The sequence below is a fragment of the Chiloscyllium punctatum genome, chromosome 16 (genome assembly GCF_047496795.1).
Source record: "Chiloscyllium punctatum isolate Juve2018m chromosome 16, sChiPun1.3, whole genome shotgun sequence".
Lineage (NCBI taxonomy): Eukaryota > Metazoa > Chordata > Chondrichthyes > Orectolobiformes > Hemiscylliidae > Chiloscyllium > Chiloscyllium punctatum.
In genome coordinates this window covers 11,662,763-11,685,482 of record NC_092754.1, presented here as the reverse complement: position 1 = coordinate 11,685,482, position 22,720 = coordinate 11,662,763, and the positions used below count along the sequence as shown (strand labels likewise).

At 38.8% G+C, this 22,720-nt stretch overlaps 1 protein-coding gene across 4 annotated transcripts in view; it reads right to left on the bottom strand.

Moving 5' to 3' along the window:
• The window catches only part of acot7 (acyl-CoA thioesterase 7), a 301,602-nt gene that overhangs the window by 267,414 nt on the left and 11,468 nt on the right, over nt 1-22,720 (bottom strand). For 3 of the 4 annotated variants that reach the window (XM_072586223.1, XM_072586225.1, XM_072586227.1), the window contains exon 2: nt 13,189-13,306. In XM_072586223.1, coding sequence (XP_072442324.1) covers nt 13,189-13,306 — 118 coding nt within the window. Of the gene's footprint in view, nt 1-13,188; nt 13,307-17,624; nt 17,730-22,720 lie in introns of all 4 variants that reach the window. The other variant, XM_072586226.1, reaches the window with a different exon arrangement.

Below are 22,720 nucleotides of genomic sequence, written 5' to 3'. Positions count from 1 at the left end.
TGCCCTGCCAGTAGCAGTGGTGGACTCTCCCTCTTTATGGGCATTTAAACGGGCATTAGATAGGCATATGGAGGATAGTGGGCGAGTGTAGGTTAGGTGGGCTTGGATCGGTGCAACATCGAGGGCCAAAGGGCCTGTACTGCGCTGTATTCTTCTATGTTCTATGTTCTATGTTCACTTGTGCACATTTAATCAGAGTTACAAGGATGCATCTCCAAAATGTTAAATACTGGATTAGTGGTGCTGGAAGAGCACAGCAGTTCAGGCAGCATCCAACTGCTGTGCTCTTCCAGCACCACTAATCCAGTATTTGGTTTTCAGCATCTGCAGTCATTGTTTTTACCTTCCAAAATGTTAAAACCTGGTCTTTCACTTCACTGCATGCTTATTCTCACTCATTGAGTTAACTTACAGAATTATAACTTCTTGAAAAGGAAATTTGTTCAAAAGCGATACCATTCCATCAAGATTGCATCAAGGTTCTTCTGTACCCAATCTACCTGGAGACGGTCATATATTGAAAGCTTAAGAGTTTAAAAATACAGTGAAGCATCAGTAAGGAAAAAAGTTTCATTTTGAATCCAAATTCTTGACGACTTAGGTATATTTTCAGAGGTAGTGAATAGTACTCTACCCAATTTTAGTAAATTATTTCAGTAATTTGCTTGGCTAGTTCATGCAACTTATCAATTCCAGAATGTCCTTTTTGATTAGAAAATAGAATGGTTTTGATTTGTGTCTTCTGTGGCTTATTTGTTATCCATGGTAACTACTGGTACTTTTTGACTCTGATTAGTCAGTTGGAGTATTTGATTGTTAACATATGCTCATTTCAGCCAATCATAAATGTTTGTTCTACAAATGTTCAGCACTTTAGTTGTGATAGCTCTCAGTACAACACCTCTGAAGCTATCACATCAGTGACAGTTCCAAGGAATAATAACACTTGCACCAATTCAGAAACACAACTTCATCCTTATGCCAATTCAGACACACAATTTGTTAACAGAATCCAATTCTGAAGCTTCAAACCTTAGTATTAGGACTGGAGAGAGGGTGGTGATGTCAGGTTGGACAGGTGAGGAAGGGGGCAAGGGAGTTGGTGGGATGTCAGGGTTAGTATCAGATATGGGGAAAGCGGGCTGAGGTGGGGTTTGCCGGATCTGGTTGAGATGGACGAGGTTTTCAGCTGGATCTGGTCAAGGATGATGTTGGCGGTCAGGGAGTGTAATTGAGGAGGAGCCGGGCTTCAGTAATGAATTTGAGTTTTCCAGTTACACTCAGATAAATAAGAGTTACAGTATGTTTTTAATCCTCTAACTCTCCCTGGGTAACTAATAAGCTTAAGTGAGTCAGAACTCTCTGGTGACTGAGACTTTAAGTTGCTTTATCAGAAGATTCCAAATGCTGGGGAATTACCAATACAAATTTCAATGTCCTCGGCAATTTTCACAAGGTTAGTTGTGTTAAGGATTCTGCACAGTGCTGATGCACAACTGCAGTTCACTCTGTTCCAATGACTCTCTGACCATTGGAAGATGTGGGCGCGTGTGTGAAATAAACTGCTTCAAACTCATGGGAATACCAACAGACAAGTTAACCCCACAGTAACTCTACTAGGAAATCAAATAGAAAAGAATTATTCATCCACTAATTTACATCTTGTAGGTGGTGAAGTAATTTGAAGCAAAAGTAGAGAATGAAAAACCACAGAATCACCTTTTCCATTCTATTTATTATGAACTGGGTAAACGTTTGAATAAATGTCTCAGGAAACTCACTGGAATCTTGTGAAGTTGATGATACCCACACCGTCAAAAATCACTTGCTCCTTTATGTTTATCTTTTCTCTAACATATCAAACAAATGCTATGCTAATTAATGGTAACTTTTCAAAGTAATGTGTTATTAAGTCACTGGCTTGAGAACGAGCAATTAGCATTCGTATGATGCTTCAAACCCTGGTTTTGTAGGTAATCAATACACATTTGAGACTGATGTCAGGATGTTTCTCTTTACTCAAAGAATAATCAGTAGGTGGATTTGACTTTCAGGCAGGTTAGTAAAGACAAAATTCTGGTAATCATTTAAGGAACAATTAAACAGTGTGGGAATTACAGATTTGTTCTGGATGAATGGGCTAAAGAGCCTTTTATGTCAGTATTCACCATATGATCATATGTAAATTGCTGAGGCCAAACATAATTAATTTAGTTTTAGTTTATTAGAACGCAGCCAATGATTGGCTCCTTTCAACCTGCTGGGTTGTTTGTACTATTCACACTGTTTTCCAGGTGGTAGAGCACATATTGCATTCGCTTTACATTTCAAGTGCAATCAGTCAGAAAGTCAAATACAATGTTGGCCATCATCACAAGGAATTTGAGTACAGAAGTAAAACTGTCTTGCTGCAATTGTAAGGAGTCTTAAAGAGATGGTGCTTGGAGCACTCTACGCAGTTTTGCTCTCCTTACATAAGGAAGGATAAACTTGCCATAAAGGGAATTCAATGTAGGTTCACCAAATAAATCCCTGGGATTACCTGATTTTCTTAGGAGGAGAAATAAGGAAACTGAGTCCTGTATTCTATCGCATTTTGAAGAATGAGAGGTGATCTCATTGAAACCTTGAAAATTCAGATAAGGCGTGACAGGTGAGTCTAAAACACGTTTATCAAAAAGGCTGCCACACCTTGGGGTTCCATGTGGCCCACCAAGCCTCAAAATACAGATACAAATTATAGATTTTTGCAAAGGGCTGTTCCTTCAATCGGAAGCTGGTTCTCTTCCAAAATTGCTTCTGATTGGTTCACCAACGAGCTTATCAGAGGACATGGGGAAGCGCTTAATGAATACTTTTTGTCTGTATTCACACTGGAAAAGGGCAATGTTAGTGAGAGTACGGAGGTACAGGCTATGAGATTAGATGGGCTTGAGGTTGACAAAGAGGAGCTTTTACCAATTTTGGAAGATCTGAAAATATATAAGACCCCTGGGCCAGATGGAATTTATCTTTGGATTCTCTGCAAAGCCAGGGAGGAGATTGCAGAGCCTTTGGCTTTGAGCTTTATGTTATCATTGTTGGAGTAGTGCCAGAAGACTGGAAGAGAAGTTGTTTCCTTATTTAAGAAGGGGAGACGGGACAACCATGGTAATTATACGCCAATGAGCCTTACTGCGATTATGGGTAAGGTGGTGGACAGGTTATAAGAGATAGGGTTTATAATCATCTGGAAAGGAATAATTTGATTAGGGATAGTCAACAAGGTTTTGTGAAAGGTAGGTTGTGCCTCACTAACCTTATTCAGTTCTTCGAGAAGGTGAAGGTAAAGCTGTTCTTGTGGTGTATATAGACCTCAGTAAGGTGTTTGATAAGACTCACACGGTAGGCTATTGCACAAAATACGCAATTTCGGGATTGAAGGTGATTTCACGGTTCGGATCAGAAATTGGCTAGCTGTAAGAAGACATAGGGTGGTGGTTGATGGGAAACGTTCATCCTGGAGCTCAGTTACCAGTGGTATGCAGCAAGGATCTGTTTTGGGACCACTGCTATTTGTCATTTTTATAAATGATCTGGATGTGGGCATAGAAGGATGGATTAGTAAATTTGCGGATGACACTAAAATAGGCAGAGTTGTGGATAGTGCCAAAGGATGTTGTGGGTTACAGAGGGTCATAGATAAGCTGGGCTGAGAGTGGCAAATGGAGTTTAATGCAGAAAAGTGTGAGGTAGTTCACTTTGCAAGTAACAGGAATGCAGAGTGCTGGGCTAATGGTAAAATTCTTGGCAGTGCAGATAAATAGAGAGAACTTGGTGTCCTGGTGCATAAATCCCTGAAATCCCAATCCCAGGTTGATGGGATTGTTAAGAAGGCATATGGTGTGTTGGCATTTATTGGTAGGGGGATTAGGTTTTAGAGCCATGAGGTTATGCTTCAGCTGTACAAAACACTGGTAAGGCCACACCTGGAATATTGCGTATAGTTCTGGTCACCGCATTATAGGAAAGATGTGGAAGCTTTGGAAAGGGTTCAGAGGAGATTTACTAGGATGTTGCCTGGTATGGAAGGAAGGTCTTACAAGGAAAGGCTGATGGAACTGAGGCTGTTTTCGTTGGAGAGAAAAAGGTTGAGAGGTGATTTAATCAAAACATATACGATAATCAGAGGGTTAGATAGGATGGACAGTGAGAGCCTTTTTCCTCAGATGGTGAAGTCTAACACAAGGGGACATAGCTTTAAATTGAGGGGTGATAGATTTGGAACAGATATCAGGGGTAGTTTCTTCACTCAGAGAGTAATGGGGGCGTGGAATGGCCTGCATGGAATAATAGTAGACTCGCCAACGTTAAGGGCATTTAATGGGCATTGGACACACATATGGATAACAGCGGAATGGTGTAGGTTAGATGGGCATCAGATTATTTTCACAAGTCAGCGCAACATTACAGCGCAACATGAAGGGCTGGTCCTGCGCTGTAATGTTCTATGTTCTATGTTCTATGTCCTAAGTAGTGAATTCAGGAGAGAAATAGTGTGCAATTGAAAAAGCAGTAAACAATGCAAGGTGAGAGATTTAACTCAGCCAGGGATGTGGAGCCCTGCCAGTGGGTCTGTGGGACAAGGACAATGCGGCTTTCAACGAAATACTGACTGGGAAAGAAGGAAAATACCAGTGAGTCACCTGGAGTAGGAGCAGGGCAGGAATGAAATGGGGATGGGAGTTGAACACATAATTTGGGAAGAAATGGGAATTGGACCGGCCACCAGGAACCAGATGGGAATCAGTTGGAGGGTAGCAGGATGGAAATCAAGCGGTCAGTCAGAGGGGGTGATTGGCAATTGTGCAAGCCATTGGCGGCGGGGTGTGTGCACAGAAGGAATGGAAGTTGGTTTAGTCATTTGATGGTGGGTTATAGAAGTTAAGGGGCCCATTAGAATAGGTGTGAGGATAATTGTGAGTCGAGAGTGTGGTGCTGGAAAAGCACAGCAGATCAGGCAGCATCCGAGGGGCAGGAGAATTGATGTTTCGGGCATAAGCCCTTCATCAGGAATGAAGGGCTAACCGAGAGGACAGTTCTGAGTCAGATGAGCCACTGGAGATAGGTAGGTTTTGGATGAGCTATTGTGGGAGGCACATCAAGTGAATGACTGACTGGCTGACTTGGATCTGGGTGGAGATTTGTATGAGGTACTGTGATGGCAGGTGAGCAAGTGGTTGACTGAAAGCTGAACGGATGGGTAAATGAGGCATGTCCAGTTCTTTCCCACCCACGCCCCACAAATCAAAAACTCATTCACCCACCCAGCTCCCAGTCAGTTGATTCTGGAGATTAATGATACCATACGATAGTGTAGGAAAGTGGTGTTCAGGTAGATGATCATCAGTGATCTAATTGAATAATGCAGCAAGTCCATTGGGCTGAGTGGCCAACTCCTGTTCTAAATTCCTATCAGCTGAATCACATGTTCTGAGACTTTGCCCTTTTACTCCAAATAAAATGGATAGTCAGCTCCAAAATAAATGTTGTCATCTTGGGAATCCCCAAAAATGTCATTCCATTCAACCAGCAGTTAATAATATGCTCCTGTTTTGTTAAGACTCATTTAGATTTGGTAGAGGCAAAAGAGAGGAGCAAGCAATGTGTTTTTTAATTTGGAAAGTCAAACACCCTTTTAATTGCTTATAATACCATCAAAGAGTCTGAGTGAAATAAAAGAGGCAATTCACATGGTGATAGCCGTGAATGGAACAAATATTTATCAGAGCATGCATTAGTGGTCAGAAACAAGAAAATGGACTTGTAAGTTAGAGCTTGTGCAATGTAAAGAAGCTTTCATATTTATCAGAAGAGCACTGACCCCAGAACTAGTTAACCTTGAATTAACATACTGTGGTAAAATAGCTCATTCAAGCTACCCAAGAACCAATAAGCAGCAGGCCTCAGTTCACTGAAAATAAGTATTGCTTAGGAAGGCAAAGACCAGACAAGGGAATCAGGTAGATGGATTTATCACGACATGCATTACTAACACTTTATTTTCTTTTCCAAGTATTTGATCAAAAACCATCTCATATTTCACCCAGTTTGCCACAGGGCATCACACAGAAATTAAACAACTGGTTTCAAGAAGATAAAACTTCCATAGATTTCCAATCTAAGAGATGAAAATATTTATTCATAACATGAAACATAACATAACATGAAACAAATAAACTTGATGACTTTCCTTATAGTTAATATGTTACAACACAAATGGAGAACAATTAGCACTATTATTAAGAGAATAAAATATTCCAAGATGCACCACAGGTGTATTGTTGATACCAAGCCAGGTAAAGAGATTTCAGGCAGGTGACAAGAGGTATGTTTTAAAGGAACAGAGAGAGCTAGAGATGCAGAGAGGTTTATGGAGGAAATTACAGAGCTTAGGGATGGCCAAATGAAGGTCAGCTGCTGAGATATTAAAGTCAAGGAACTGCAAAAGATCAGAATTAGAGGAATACAGAGGACTACAAGTTCCAACAAAAACTAAAGAGTTAAGGAGTAGGTACAGCATTGTTGGATTTGAAACTAAAGATCAGAATGTTAAAATAGAGATGTTGCCAGATTGGCATCAACTGAAGTCAGTCAGCACACGGATGATGGATAAGCGTGACTTGGAGAGAGTTAGAATTCAGTAAACAAAACTTTGGATGGATTCATGGAAGCATGAAAAATAAGACATCTGACCACATTGGTAAAGTCAAATCTAAAAATAATAAAAGACTGGATGAGTGTTTCAGCAGAGTAAGACATGAAACAGGAGTGTGGATGGATTTATTATAGAGCTGGAAGTAGGAAATATGAATATGTGGCCAGTAAATCAACTCAATCAAACAGGATTATAAGGTTCCAAATGGACTCATAATCTCAGAAATCATCAGGAAGAGCATGGAATTGGTGCATTGGAAAGATTCAAATCTGCCAGGAGTAGAATAGGAATAGACAGGAGAAATTAGTGGCTGACCACTATAACCAACAGACACGTAGAAGTTAAATTCCCTTGTCTGGTCTTTGTCTTCCTAAGCAATACTTCTTTTCAGTGAATGGAGTCCTGCTGCTTATTGGTTCTTGGGTACCTTGAATGAACTATTTTATCATGGTGTGTTAATGTAGAGGTTAATGATTCTTTTGCACCATGATATAAAATCAATGCACACATAGAATGAATATACAATTAATGTAATCTAATTCTGGACTATCTCAATTCAATGTACAGTCAATGCAGCCCCAACATGTAAAATTTGCCCATCAGTGACACCCTGGAAATTTCACTTAAAACTCTCATAAGGATGCAAGGATGCCAGGGAGAGAAATATAGAAATTTGCCTCTGAGACGGGGAATCTGATTTTCCCTACAGAGTCAAGAGACAGAGGTCAGGGCGATTTGTAGGTTTCAAAGCTGTCAGCAAGATGAGAAGAGATGATTTTGGTATTTTCACAAAGGTGCCCCTGCCTGACATAGACAGATCCCCTGTGCAATCACAACAGCAGTTCAGCTCTCAAAGTTGGACAGCCAATCAGAGATCCTCTAGCTAGAAAATAGCAGCAACCTACAATGGATGGTAAGCAACTAAGAGGGTGTTCAACAAGGAAGGGCCACTCAGTTGTCCCTTGCTGTTTCAAGAACTTGAAGCCATATAGAACATTTCAGTCAATGTCCTTTATTTGCTCTTAAGAAGGGTCCTAATGAACATAACCAGGAACCCAGCATAAGGATCACAGTTGGAGGAATCCTTCCATGGTGCTCCCACGGGATGTTTGCTTTCAAGTGCAACCTGCTCCAGAAGTGTATAATAACATTGCTGAATAGCTTGATCAGAAAAAAACAGGTTATTTTTTTTTTAAAAATCAGAGTTGGCAGGGCTCTTGTGGTGCAGTGATTATGTCCTTACCTCTGGGTCAGGAAGTCTGGGTTCAAGTCTGACTGTTCCAGAGATGTATGATGTCTTAACATGTTAACAGAGAAATATCTAACAACAGAGTTCACTGAGTACAAAGAACAGAGCACATTGGATGGGGCCCGTTTTCCTGCATTCCAGCTGAAAATCCAAATGCCGGGGGTCTGAAACTGACAGTGTTCCACTGCATAGCAGTAGTTGAGTTTCCATCAGGGAGCAGTAAATTGTACTTAAAAAGTTGAAATTAATTTTCTGTGGAGTCAGCACGTAAAGGGATGAAAAGCAGCTCATTACGATCAAAATTTAACACATGGACGATATTGTTCCATTCACCTTGAACCACGAAAAGGTTCATAGCAGTACTCCACATAATTATTCATCAATCTTCATCCAATTTCCAGGAATCAGCAAATCCGGCAATACAGCAAGAGCAATGTAAGCCTGGTATCCTATTGGGATAAATGTAGGCTTCAAAAAAGGACAGAACTGCATGCTATGAATACAGACTCCAACTAAAAATAACTACTGGGCTTACAACTTCTTCTGGCCTGTAATGAAACACCTCCTGCACATTCAATAAATTGATTTTCAGCCGGCAGAGAACAATTATTCGTGATTTTGCCACTGTGATTTAACTGCAGGTGAATTGCACAATTTCCAGTTGAAATTTACATTAAAATATCTCCATGTTAATACTGACACAGCTGTTCATGGAGAAATCCATTTGCACACCTTTGCACCTGAAAATGAGACTAGGCTATACAGGGATACAGACAAGTTAGGTGAGTGGGGAAGAATACATCAGATGGAATACAATGTGACAAAGTATGAATTTGGAAACAGAAAGAGAAAAACATTATATTTCTTTACTGGTGAGAGGCTCAGAAATATTGATATTCAGAGATATCCGAAAGACAGCACCGCCAACAGAGTTGCACTTCAGAACATTGGATTGTCAGCCCAGATTTCCCACTCAAGATATGAACCCACAATCATCTGCTTCAGAGGAAGGAACACTACCAACTAAGCCACAGCTGACAGATGAACACTAACACCGCTGTAACGAAAAAGATTATGCCATCCACACAGCATATCATACCATATTGATACACTAATCTATTGCAGACTTTTTTTATATATAAAGATTTGAAACGTAAACATGTCATCCCTAAAAACTATGGCAGCTCAATCATAATGGTAAAAATAAATGAAGCACCTAGTTACAAACATCAATTCATCAGCATTTTAATTCATAGCTGTATATCAATGATGGTTTTCTTGGAATTTCACCTCAGCTTCTTTTGAATTCTAACTTTCTTTTGCAGATTGCAGAAAATTGTCAATAAGGCTATCACAACACATGCTATCAGTGACATTTTAATAAATAAGAACTCCATTAAAGAAATCACACAACGATGGCTGTAACTATTGCCAAAACTATTGCACTTTTGAATAAAGAAGTAATTCCATGCAATTACTGTAACAAATGCTACAGCTATTACTTAACTGCTGTACTGTTCATTAAAATGCAAGTCAATACACACAAGATGAACATTTTATCTACTCAGCTGCCTACTAATTAAAGTATTTACTAAAACAGTTGTTAACTGTACATGTAAATTTTGTCTTTTTCAGTAGTGAGATAGTTAAGTTTTATGAGAAATTTCAGCTCAGCTCAACTGGTCACCTTCAAGATGAAAGGTTGAGTATTCAACCCCAAATCCAGAACTTGATCTAGGTAGGCAGTCAGTGCAGCAGTGAGTTGCCATCTTTCAGATGTCTATTTCAGTTTTTAACGTGAATGCTAAATCTCCCATGATTGAAATGCTTTGGAGTTCATCCTTGGCTCCTGACCAATCTTCCTCCCTCAAATAATAGCAGATTAATTAAGCCATATAGGTTGTTTCTGATTTTGCACAAATGGTTGCATTTGTGCCTATGTAAAAACCATTGTGGTACTTCACAGCATGTGAAGTGCTTTAAAAGAATCTGTGACAAGAATACTATTATATAAATTAATTTTCAAACAAGATTTAACTTGTGTTATTTCATTGTTCAAGTAACTAACTCTATGCAGTTCAGAATAAACACTGCAATTAATTGCTTCTATACTTGCTTATAAACTGCAAAGTCATTACTTTCTTGCAGTTTTGATGAAAGACATTGATCTGAAATGTTAACTGCAACTCTTCCTACAGATTATGCCTGACCTGCTCTGTATTTCTAACATTTCTGTCTTCACTTATTCTATGATTCGATGACTTTAAAGGTACTGATACTTTTTGATGAAATATTTTTACAGGCATATGAAATAATGTAATTTTAATAGTCATTCTATAATTGCAATGTCAGTACAATTTGCTGGTGATGACAGAAACGGTTTCATGGTTTTTAGTTTTTTTCCCCCAACTACCTTAAATTATTTTGGCTGCCATATGTATCTAGGACAGCTCTAAATTAGAGCAGTGCACTAGAAGGTTGACAGCTGTCCTTGTGGTTACAACGTAGCTAAAGAGTTTTTGCTCCATACATAAACATGTAGAGAACGTGTATGTACACATAGCCTCAGTTCTTAGAAACAAAAACACCACATAAAACAAAGCTATAGACTATGCCATCCAATCCGATCAGAATTTCATTGAGGGAATAAGGTCAGAACTAATTTATTCAATCTAATACAAAGACACACGCTGGAGATCTGAAATAAAAACAGAAAATGCTGGAAGTATTCAGCATTTCAGGCAGCATCGCATTGAGTCATACAGCACAGGAACAGGCCCTGCAGTCTAATCAGTCCATACCGACCATGATCCCAAATTAAACTAATTTCACCACTTCCACTTGGCCTATATCCCTCTAAACATTTCTTAGTCATGTACTTATCCAAATGTCATTCAAATGTTGTAACTGTACCTACATCCATCATTTCCTCTGGAGGTTCATTTCAGACATAAACCATTATCTGCATTAAAAAATTGCCCCTCATTTTTTTTTCATCTTTCTCTTCTCACCTTAAAAATATGTCCAAGTCTCAAAATTCCCCACCCTAGGAAAAAAGATTGCTACCCTCAGATAGAGAAAACTCTATAAGGTCACCCCTCAAACTTCTATCCCTCGAGTGAAAAACGTCCCAGCCTATCTAGCCTCTCATTATAACAAACTCTCTATTCCTAGCAACATCCTGGTAAATCTTTTCTGAACCCTCTCTAGCTTAATAATATCCTTCCTTTAATAGAGTGACCAGAACTGAACACAGCACTCCAGAAGAGGCTTCACCAACATCCTGAACAACCTCAACATGACATCCCAACTCCAATACTCAAAGGCCTGAGCAATGAAGGCAAGCATGCTAAATGCCTTCTTAACTTTCCTATCCATATGTAAGGGAAACTTCAAAGAATTATATACTTGAATCCCTAAGTCCCTCTGTTCTACATCACTGCCAAAGGCCCAACTTTTGAGTATACAAGTCCTGTCCTTGTCTGTTTTAACAATCCAATTTAAACTCCATCTGTGTCAAGAGTGTGGTGCTTCAAAAGCACTGCATGTCAGGCAGCATCTGAGGAGCAGGAGAATCGACGTTTCAGGCATAAGCCCCTCATCAGAAATTCTTGATGAAGGGCATATGCTCAAAATGTTGATTTTCCTACTCCTCGGATGCTGCCTGACCTGCTGTGCTTTTCCAGCACCACACTCTCGACTCTGATCTCCAGCACCTGCAGTCCTTATTTTCTCCTATCATCATCTGCCTACCTGGGATAATTCTTTTTTTTCTAAATAGAGGGATTATATGTTATATCTCAGTAAGAATGTCAGTTTACCAGTGTATCATCTCTGCATAAAAACACGTGACCTGAGGGAATAAAGCATCAGCAGTCCCCACTTTCTCCTAAACTCCACCTGCCACTCCTCGGCCTATTGTCACAATTGATCAATATTTCTTTGTAAACTTAGATAATCTTCTTCACTGTCCACTATGTCATCAATTTTGGTGTAATCTGCAAACTTACTAACCATATTCTCATCTAAATCATTTATGTAAATGACAAACCAAAGTAGACATAGCACCAATCCTTGTGGAAAATCACTGGTCACAGATCTTCAGTCCAAAAAAAAACCCTCCACCACCACTCTCCATCTCCTGCCATTAAACCAATTTTGTATCAAATTGGCAAGCTCACCCTGAATCTTATGTGATCTAACTTTACTAATTAGTCTACCATATGGAACCTTGTCAAAAGTCTACTAACGTCCAAGCAAACAACATCTACCATTCTACTCTCAACAATTGTCTTAGTTACTTCCTCAAAAAAGTCTATCAAGTTTGTGATACACGATTTCCCTCACACACAACCATACTGACTATCCCTAATCATTCCTTGCCTCTCCAAATGCAGACAAATACTATCTTTCAGGATCACCTCCAACAGCTTACCCACCACAAAAGTCAATCTGTGAAGAAAGCAATCGAGTTACTACTTTTATTTTTATGTGAAGTAGTTATCTCTCTGGAGTACAGTTTTCAATGTATGATTTTGGTGCTTTGCTAGGATCTTTGATGTTAGTACAACTACTTTAGTTTGCAGTATTATCAGGTCTGACCAAAACAAATACTTTAGCCATAACTCAAATCCAGGAATGAGCTCAAAGATGAGAAAGGTAAATGAATGCCATGATTTAGAGTGTAGACAGGAAAGGTTTGCTTGTCAACAAAAAATGTCATGAAAACTCTGAGCTCACAGAAGAAATGACATCAGTGCAGTCAACAAAAGGTACAACATCAGGAAAATTGTTATTAGAAGCTGCAAATCACAGCATGACAAAATTAGGAGTGGAGTGGAAAAACCTGGCAAATGTGATCACCAATGAACGTACAAATCTGACACCATGCTCAATTACTGAAAAGAGTTCAAGACCAAATCAGATCAAAATAAAGTCTACATTGCCATGTGAAGAAGTCTGATACAAATGTGTTCTAAAATTTAGCAATCTCATAGAATTTCCCCACATGCATGCCAACTACAAGCATTTCAAAAAGATAATCAGCATTCAAGGTGGCACCATCAGCATTTCTCCATTTATCAAGACAATTCAGTTTCATCCAAGCTTTAGATGCCCTGATAATTTTATAGTTATTTTAATCAATTTGTTTGAACACACCTCTGGGATTTGAATAGCGTAGGAACACTATCACTGAGCCACAATACTTCCTGATAATTAATATATTTTTATCAATACTCACCTTATTCTGCCTGTTGCAGTGCCTGGTACTGATAATGATGCCAGCCTCTTCTATCATTTTCAATATTGTACCTCCATGAACATTGCCTGCAATGTTGGCATCATCGGGACGCATGATCCTGTAATTTTTACAAAGGTGATCAAAGATTAAAATCAAAATTTATTCTAAAATGTAGTTAATAACAAAATACACTGAAAATTCAGAGTAGAACAATGCCCAAATGTGCATTAAATGTGATGCAGTAACTAATGAGTACTATCTCTAATCTAACATACTGCATTCACTGCTCATGCTGAACCTTTACTACGCTAGGGAGATTAAATTCCAATTAGTTGAGTCTCTCATTTTCACTCAAGGTTCACGTTCAGAAGTTCTGTAACATTCCACACCACAGACATGAACTTGCACCTGCAACTTCCCACATTTCTCTTCATTTTTAGAATGCCTCTTGCAGCTTCTAGGTATGTTGCTTCTTATATGGAGATTACAAAGACCAGAAAAGCTGATAGAACAGCATTGTATCTAAGTCTGGTCAATATCCCACAGTTAGTCAGAGTATGAAATGGAAGGGGATGGAGTGTAGCAGGAAAGAGTGGCATGGGAGTGGGAGCAGAATGAAGTGTGGTGAAGCAAAGTGGGTTTGTAGCAGAGTGGAGTGAAGTATTACAGATAGACTATTGGCTGTATTGTTTGCAATCTTTTCGTTAGGCCTGATTTCTCAGCCTCTTATCTCTTTTTCAATCATTTCATTATTGTAATTATTATTTATTATTTATCATTTATTATTTGTAACAGTTGGGATCTTCATTGGTTTAAAACATTGCTGAAAGTGAGACTTGAGTAAAGGGTCAACTGAAATTTGGACCCAAGGAAAACTTAAACCAGTAACTGAAACAGAAAATAAAAGATTTGCAAAGGAACACTTCAGCTGAAACCATTTCATATTTTCCGGATTTCTACTGTCAGTGATCAAAACAGCAAAAATGTAAAACCACTTCCTGTAGCAAATTTATGCCACACACTCCTAAAGAAGTCTGTTTCTTCAAAACTTTGTAAAAGAAAAATGATTCATATCTTTATAGAACATTTCATGACTTCAAATCACCTCAAATCATATTACAACTAACTAAATATCTGTGAAGTTCAAACACTGTTGTAATATAGAAAACACAACAGCCAATTTTTGCACAACAAGTATTACAAACAGAGCAGGTTCAATGGCCAAATGGTCTATGCCATTTCCAACTTTATATGATCATATGAAACTGTGAGAAAAAATACTGAAAAACCTTTGAAACTGTTTTGGAGGTAGTCCGGCGAGGGAGCAAGGTTTCTGGAGCAGGGGTTTCAAAGAGAGATAAGCAGCTGGCAGTGGTACAGGTCAAGAAAGTGTAAAGGAATGGATGGAGCAGAAACTTCTAAAGCAAATTAATGTCTCCACTGAAGCACCAGTTTCTTTTCCAGAAGTTGAGATTTCTATTAACAACTATTAAATTGATTCCAATGGTAAAAAATGGCACCAGGAAAATAAATGATTAGTTCATTTAATAACATAACAGTAAAAGCAAGCACTAACTTTTCTGTGCAGAACAAGGAAGAATAAAACCAGAAAGACTACCACATCAATTGAGGCTCCAAGATAACAAAGGCTCAGCCAAGTCAATACTGCTAAGTCCCCCTCATTAACATTTGGGGCTTGTGCAAAAATTGTAGGAACTCTACCAAAAACCAGTCAGGCAATGGCCTAGCAAAATGATACTCAAAATCATACTTTTCAGCCAACCAACCAAATTCCTGTGAACATTCTGTATGTGCTATCCCACAAGGAGGATAGATACATGCAGCTGAAAGCACAAGAAATAGGGGAGGAAAAGACCATTTAGCCGCTCAAGCGTATGGTTGATATGATTGTAGCCGCAACTCCGTTTTCCCATAATCCTTTACTTTCCTGTCAATCAAATTCTGTTTAAATGAGCTTAAGTTATTCAACAATGCACATTTCACAGTTCTCCAGGGCAAAGAATTCTGAAGCTTCTCAGAGAGAACACATTTCTCATCTCCTTCTTAAATGGGAAATTCCTTATTTTAAAGCTATGCCCATGGTTCTACAGTGGCTGTAGGAGTGCTCAACATTGATTCTGGAATCTAAAAATTATTGTGGCATAAACTAAATCATAAGCATCAGGGCATAAAGTCAATCATAGGCAAAGAAACCTCTAGCTTATTACGACCTACCATCAGCTTTCTACAGGATCAGTGTTCCTCTACATTAACCCATTTTTGAAGAAGGACTGAGGGTGGCATAAACACAGAATGTACACTGACAAGACTGGCTCAGTCAGGTATTATGTTCGAAGCTCAGCTCAACTCAGCATCAATCAGAGGCAGTAGCCAGGAGGTGGAGTAGAATCAACACAGGGAGCAGAAAATATAAGTCCAAAGACAAATGCGTCATCATTTTGAATGGAGTTGTTTAATTAATTTATCATGGCTTATCTCGCATTGGATATATTGGTCAAGCATTTTGACAGTGCAAAGCATGTACAGGACCTGAGAGAGGCTTTGATCAGCTACAGCTAGGTATAGACAGCATTTGTGTGGAATCAAATATTATTTCTAGTGTTACAAGTATGAAATACACTGATAATCAAGCTCCATAACTCCACCTAGTCACACCATTGGTGTAAACTTGTTCATTCAAATACCAAACTGACCAATTGTTTCTCTTTAGTACTACTATCAAAAATAAAACATCCACAAAACTTCTTAATCAAATCAAGTTTAATATTTATTAGGAACAAAACGTATTCTTAGAGCATGTGGCGAACTTTAATTAACTATGATCTGAAATTAAAGCTACATTCCCTTAAGCTCATACATAGTCATGGTTATACAATAAAAACAAGACAAGTTTCTACATAGATGTTTCTTTTTTAAAAAATGCAAAAGGGTCATAAATGTTTTGTGGACCAAGGGTTTGGAAAGAAAAGATAAAGTATAATGACTTCTCATATCCGCTGAATATCCTGTTGAAGAAGCTCAATTTTTGGCAGATGCATATTGATAACAAATTTGCAGTTCTAATTTCAATCAACCTGATTTTTGAGTCATTGAAAACTGGTCACATTCCATGATATCAGGTTTTATTATATAGACAGAAATACTGGTATTTGGAAACTCAGCCAGATTTCCTGAGACCTCTTCTAAGCAACAGGATTTCAGGAAGTGAATCGACAATTTTGTGAGGTCTCTTCTTTACACTCTTAACTGCTGGATGTGCAGAACAAAACACTAAGCCCAGACAGCATTTCAGGGTAACCATTAACAAAAAGGGCTCTAATTCTCTCAAATCAAGGTATTCCCATAAATAAAGTTTTATACTCTATCTTTTAGTTCCCTACAAATGGTAGCTTCTGTAACGTCAACTGACTTCCAGTGAATTCATGCATGAAAGTGTTATCTTCATTTCCAAGAAATCAATAATAAAACCCCTTATAATCCTGAGAATGTCCAAATAGTCCAAAATCTTCCAGTATATCCCAGATAATCTTTCAACATAAAAATGCATACCCAACAAGATGTAGAAAATGACAGCTTCAAGGACAGATTTAACTGTGGTGGTGAGAAGTTTTTACGGGAGCTAAAATGAGTCAATACATCCAATAAGGGACTCGAGATGGCTCACCAGAACATATTACAGTTATATTCAACGGAATTGGTCACAGTTTGTGGTCAGCTTAATTTCCTATCATCCTAATGTGCAGGTTAGGTGAATTGGCCATGCTAAATTGCCAGTAGTGTTAGGTGCAGGGGTAATTGTACGGGAATGGATCTGGGTGGGTTGCTCTTCGGAGGATCGGTGTGGACTTGTTGGGCCGAACGGCTTGTTTCACACAGTAGGGAATCTAATCTAATCACAACAAAATCATCACTGCTACAACGCCCTTTAATCTTTCAATCAACATCTTAGAAGTGCCTAACAGCATATACGGGGCAGGTAAAAGATTAGTACTTTATATATAAACAGGTTAATTTACATTCACATTACTCCCCTTCTTGGAGGAATGACTTAGGATGCAGAACAGAAAACACACATGACATTTGAAATACACAACTGTAACTTTTAAGTTAATACACACATTCTCCAACAGTGTTCCTTCAGAACTTCTAAGGAACATATAAGCTACAGTAGTTTTGATTACTATACCTGATTATCGTCGTCATTAGAAAGTTGAAATGCCACACTTGAACCAAAATTTTAAAAACTTGTTATTGTAAAATAGGAAGTATCTGCTGTTAAATACTTCAAGCAGCAGGCTGCTGAATATTGTAAGCCTCAAATACTCTAGTCAGAAGCTTTAGCCTTCCGTTTGTGCTACTTCTGATGTCATTGTTGATGTTGCAAATTCCACAGAAACCACCCACAAGATACTTGCATGATTTTGCATGAGTCTTGATTCTTTCCTCGAAGACAGATGTCATGAATCAGGCAGACAGGTGATATGCACCAACTGAGTCAGGATGCTGCAATCTCACTGTAGCTGAATTGAAAGCAAATTAGAGATCAGTAAGACAATGGCTATTTTTTCATCAACTTACCCAGAATAAATTCAAAATATCACTTTACCTCTCTCATCCAGGAAGGGAAGGGATAGTACAGATCGCATTGTGCTTGCACTATGACTTGGTCTACAGTGCAAATTTCCTGAGTTTATTTTTTCCCATGTCTCTATTGGTTCTTTCCTGTATGTTCCTGAGTCAGAATATCATAACGAAAACATGAAAATCAAAACAGTGTTGAAATGTTTCGCCTCAAACTCAAAAGTGAGTTTGCCTTCCACCAAAAGTAAGTTGCCTTCGCATGAAAAGAACACACACATTGTAAGTGGTTCTCTCCCCTTCTTCATCGAAGGTGCCATCTCATGTTGGAAGTTAGTTCTACTGCAGTATTCTGATCTCAGCCAGGAGGCCATCCTTCAGATCAATGAGGATCAGTTGGACATATGCTTGAAACATATGAAGAACAAGCATAGGAATCAAGAAATTTCAAAAATGAGCCAGCATACACTAATGCAATACTGATTACATTTAACAAAGTCCTTAATGAGTGTGAAGCACTTCAGAGACATAAGATTCTGAAATATACAATGTAAAACACAAGTTTTTTTTTAATAAGCAGAGATTTATTTCCCTTCTTGTAAAAGGAGACAAGTTGAATGATTTGTGAAACTAATACCGTCATTCTTCAGTTCCTTGACAGGCAAAACTTTTCTTATTGTCACATGAAGTTCCAGCTCCTCTTAGCCACCTGTTGAGCAATACAAAACCTTAACATCTAATCGATACTTCCATTCACAGAGTCTGGATTCATCTGTGCTCAGGTTGCAACACAGTTTCTTATTCATTAAGGTATTATTAAATGTAATTTAAATACTCTGTATGCAGAATTAGAAATGTCAATTGAGACAGCTTTGCGAATGGTTCAGGCATTGGTCTTATCCTCAAGTCACTTGATGGAAACTATATATTTCAATCAGGATGACCTCGTCCCTTCCACATTTTTGTTTTGCTACGTATGCTTTAGAAACCCACCTCCACTTGACATGAAAGGTGAAGTGAGAGAAAGTAAATACTCCCTCTGAGCCCAACCTCACTACCACCGCCTCCAGCCACCACATGTAGACAGTTCTGTCCCTGGCTAGTACTCTCCATAAATTATTTGGTTGAGTTATTTCATTTGATGACATCAATCCAGTTAGCTCAGATTAATACCAAGGTTGAGCAGGCTTCATTACTAGAAGGCCCAATGTATAGTTCAAGACATTCCCCACAAGTCATTAAATGACTTCACAGTAATAGTGATCCACGTTGTTTTCCAAACTAGCTTCTACCCTAACAGACCATAAATCTCCAACTAAACTAGGACCTTTAGAAATCCTAAAGTATAAAATCCACAAGTGATGGTCTTGGTGTGGCCTCGGCGTGGACTTTTGGTCTCGAGGCAATTCCTTGAAGTATGGTCCCACTGTGACTAAGCACTTAAGAAAGAATGTAATGTCTGGAATTTCAGCTTTATTTCTTTATTTTCTACTTAAAACTAAGAAGGTCTACAGTAGGTAACCTTTAGCTTTATTTTGTATGTTTTATGCTATTGTATAATTACTGCAATGTTTAACTTTTAACTTTGTTCTTTCTTTCAACCTTGTTCTTAAGATTCTGTACCTAGGTACTTGTTGGGGCAGCCCATCATTAGAGATGGGACAATATGGTCGCCCATTGGCATAAATACGACTGTAGTGACAAAATTAGCTTGCCTGATCCAGCATTAAAGTAAGGTCATAAGTTAGCACAATGATGGCTTTGAGGTAGAGTTATCCCAAGGTAACGGGACCTAATTTAGGTAGCATGGTGGCTCAGTGGTTAGCATTGCTGCCTCACAGCACCAGAGACCCGGGTTCAATTCCAGTCTTGGGCAACTGTCTGTGTGCAGTTTGCACATTCTCCCTATGTCTGCGTGAATTTCCTCCGGGTGCTCCAGTTTCCTTCCACAGTCCAAAGGTGTGCAGGTTAAGTGAATTGGCTGTGCTATAATTGCCCATAGTGTTCAGGGATATGTAGGTTAGGTGCATGAGTCAGGGGTAAATATCAGGGAGGGGGAATGGGTCCAGGTGGGTTACTCTTCAAAGGGTCAGTGTGGACTTGTTGGGGCCAAAGGGCCTGTTTCCACACTCTAGGGATTCTATGATATACTTTGAACAGAGAATCTTACAAATTAATGTATAATGAGTTCTGTAAAATCAACAGCTGCAGATGTCTATAGGAGACAGTTTGATAAGAGATGTGAGAGAACAGACAGCCTGAAGTTTGTAGTAAGCATTACAAAGAAAAGTAGGATCCTACAATAACAGAGAGAAATGAGAAGGATATGTCTTGTAAAAACCTGGAAGATCAGACATGTTCATTGAGCTGTGAAAATAATTGAGCTTTAGTCTTATTAATGAAAAAAGATGTTGTCTTATTGGGTAAAAGACTTGTCAGAGTAGGGGTAGGAAATTTCATCTCAGAAGACAGTACATGACTAGAATGATTTATAAAGCAGCTGGAAAATAGAGGAGCGACGTCTAATTGACCCTCCAAGGTCAGGTATGACAGAAACTGCTCACAACTCATTAACTAAAAAATGCTAACAGTAGACGTGAACATAAAACTTTACATATGACTAACGTTATATTCGAACTAATATTATGAATCTTATAGCAATTAGTAAGAACCAACTTCCATTTGTATCTCCTGTGATTAGGACAGTGGGAAACATAAGGTATGTAATAGAATTTGTTAAGGAAAGCAATGAATACATTGAATAACAGAATTCAAGCAGTCCTTCGAAATAAGCAAGTCTGGGGTTGGACTGAAAAAGAGTATATTTATTTTGGAATATAAATTAATGAGATACATTGTAAAATCCTAAGGCCTAATGATTATAATGTCTGGTAACATCATGAGGTAATGGGAAACATAGGGCTGTCCACAGGGGTGTTCCTCAATGGTCAGGCGTTTCAAAGGATTGGATGCATAGATTAAGAGGGAAGGAAAAATGACAATGTTGCATGCAATTATTGTAATGTAAAATGTATAAAAATGATGTATCTCACTGGGGAAAATCAGAACATCATTGACCTCTCTTCCAATCTGAGCTGGATTTAAGTGTCGACTGGACCCTACATGAATGCCAGATTTGGAGTGGTCTCTGGCCTCTCCTGCACATGTGGTAAAGAGTTTGAATATAGATCAATTGTACTTCTGAATACAGAACACGAGGCTGCTCTTTGACTTCTCTCTCTCATAGTACTTGTACTTAAAATGGCGCCACGTGTGGCATCTTTATATAATTTTCATTGTATTCCTATACTTTTGCACTCAAGAACATGTAGGACAATTGAATCAAATTTAACAGAACTTGGGCTCTGAATTCCAGTGCAGATATTGTCTTTTCCTCTGGCTCTTTGCTTTCTTCTCTTCTTCATTACTGCTCTCCATCAATGCCTCCTATCTCTTGAAATATTGTCTTATTCTGCCTTGCCAACTGATCTGGCATCAAATATTCAGTTTTTTTTAACTTAATGTGCTCAGTCCAATTACTGGCAAGGCATGGATTGGGTCATTTTCCTTTATATATAATATATTCTCAGAAAAAACAATAAAATACTTTCCAAAGCCACAGCACTAACATTGTGCAATTGGTTATTACAATTGGTATCATTGCCTTGGGAAAGGGAAGAAAAAAAATCGGAATGATCCCCATCCAAAGACCCATCCTGGAAAGCATATCAACCATGATGCACTGGGGAGAAAAGGATCAGGCTGAGCTCTAATCCTTCAACTGAAATTATTGTCTTCAAGAGTTCATCAGTGTCTCTGTCTTCTACCTTCAAGCCAGTTCTGTATCCAAATAGCTAGTTCTCCCTATATTCCATGAGATGTAACCTTGCTAACCAGTCTCCTATGGGGAAACTTGTTGAACGCCTTACTGAAGTCCATATATATCACGTCTACTGCTCCTCCATCATTGATCCTCTTTGTTACTTCTTCAAAAAACTCAATCAAGTTTGTGTGACATGATTTCCCACACACAAAGCCATGTTGACTATCCCTCCAACAACTTGCCCACCACCAAAGTCAGGCTGACTGGTCTATTGTTCCCTGGCTTGTCCTTTCCACCTTTCATAAATAGTGGCATCACGTTGGCCAACCTCCAGTGTTCTGGCACCTCACCTGTGACTATCGATGATGCAAATATCTCAGCAAGAGACCCAGCAATCACTTCCCTAGCTTCCCACAGAGTTCTAGGATACACCTGATCAGGTCCTGGGGATTTATCCACTTTTATGCGTTTCAAGACATCCAGTACTTCCTCCTCTGTCATATGATTTTCAAGATGTCACCATCTATTTCCCTACATTTTATATCTTCCACATCCTTTTCCACAGTAAACACTGATGCAAAATACTCATTTAGTGTCTCCCTCATCTCCTGTGGCTCCACACAAAGGCCACTTTGCTGGTCTTTGAGGGGCTCTAGTTACCCTTTGTCCTTAATGTCTTTGTAAAAACCCTTTGTGTTCTCTTTAACTCTATTTGCCAAAGCTATCTCATGTCCCCTTTTTGCCCTCCTGATTTCTCTCTTAAGTATACTCCTACTGCCTTTATACTCTTCTAAGGATTCATTTGATTTCTCCTGTCTATACCTGACGCATGCTTCCTTTTTTTCTAAACAAAACCCTCAATGTCTTTAGTCATCCAGCATTCGCTTTCCTTTCACCCCCAACAGGAATATCCTGACTCTGGACTCTCATTATCTCATTTCTGAAGGCTTCCCATTTTTCAGCTGTCCCTTTAGCTGTGAACATCTGCCCCCAATCAGCTTTTGAAAGTTCTTGTCTAATAACGTCAAAATTAGTCTTTCTCCAACTTAGAATTTCAACTTTTAGATCTGGTCTATCCTTTTTCCATCACTACTTTAAAACTAATAGAAT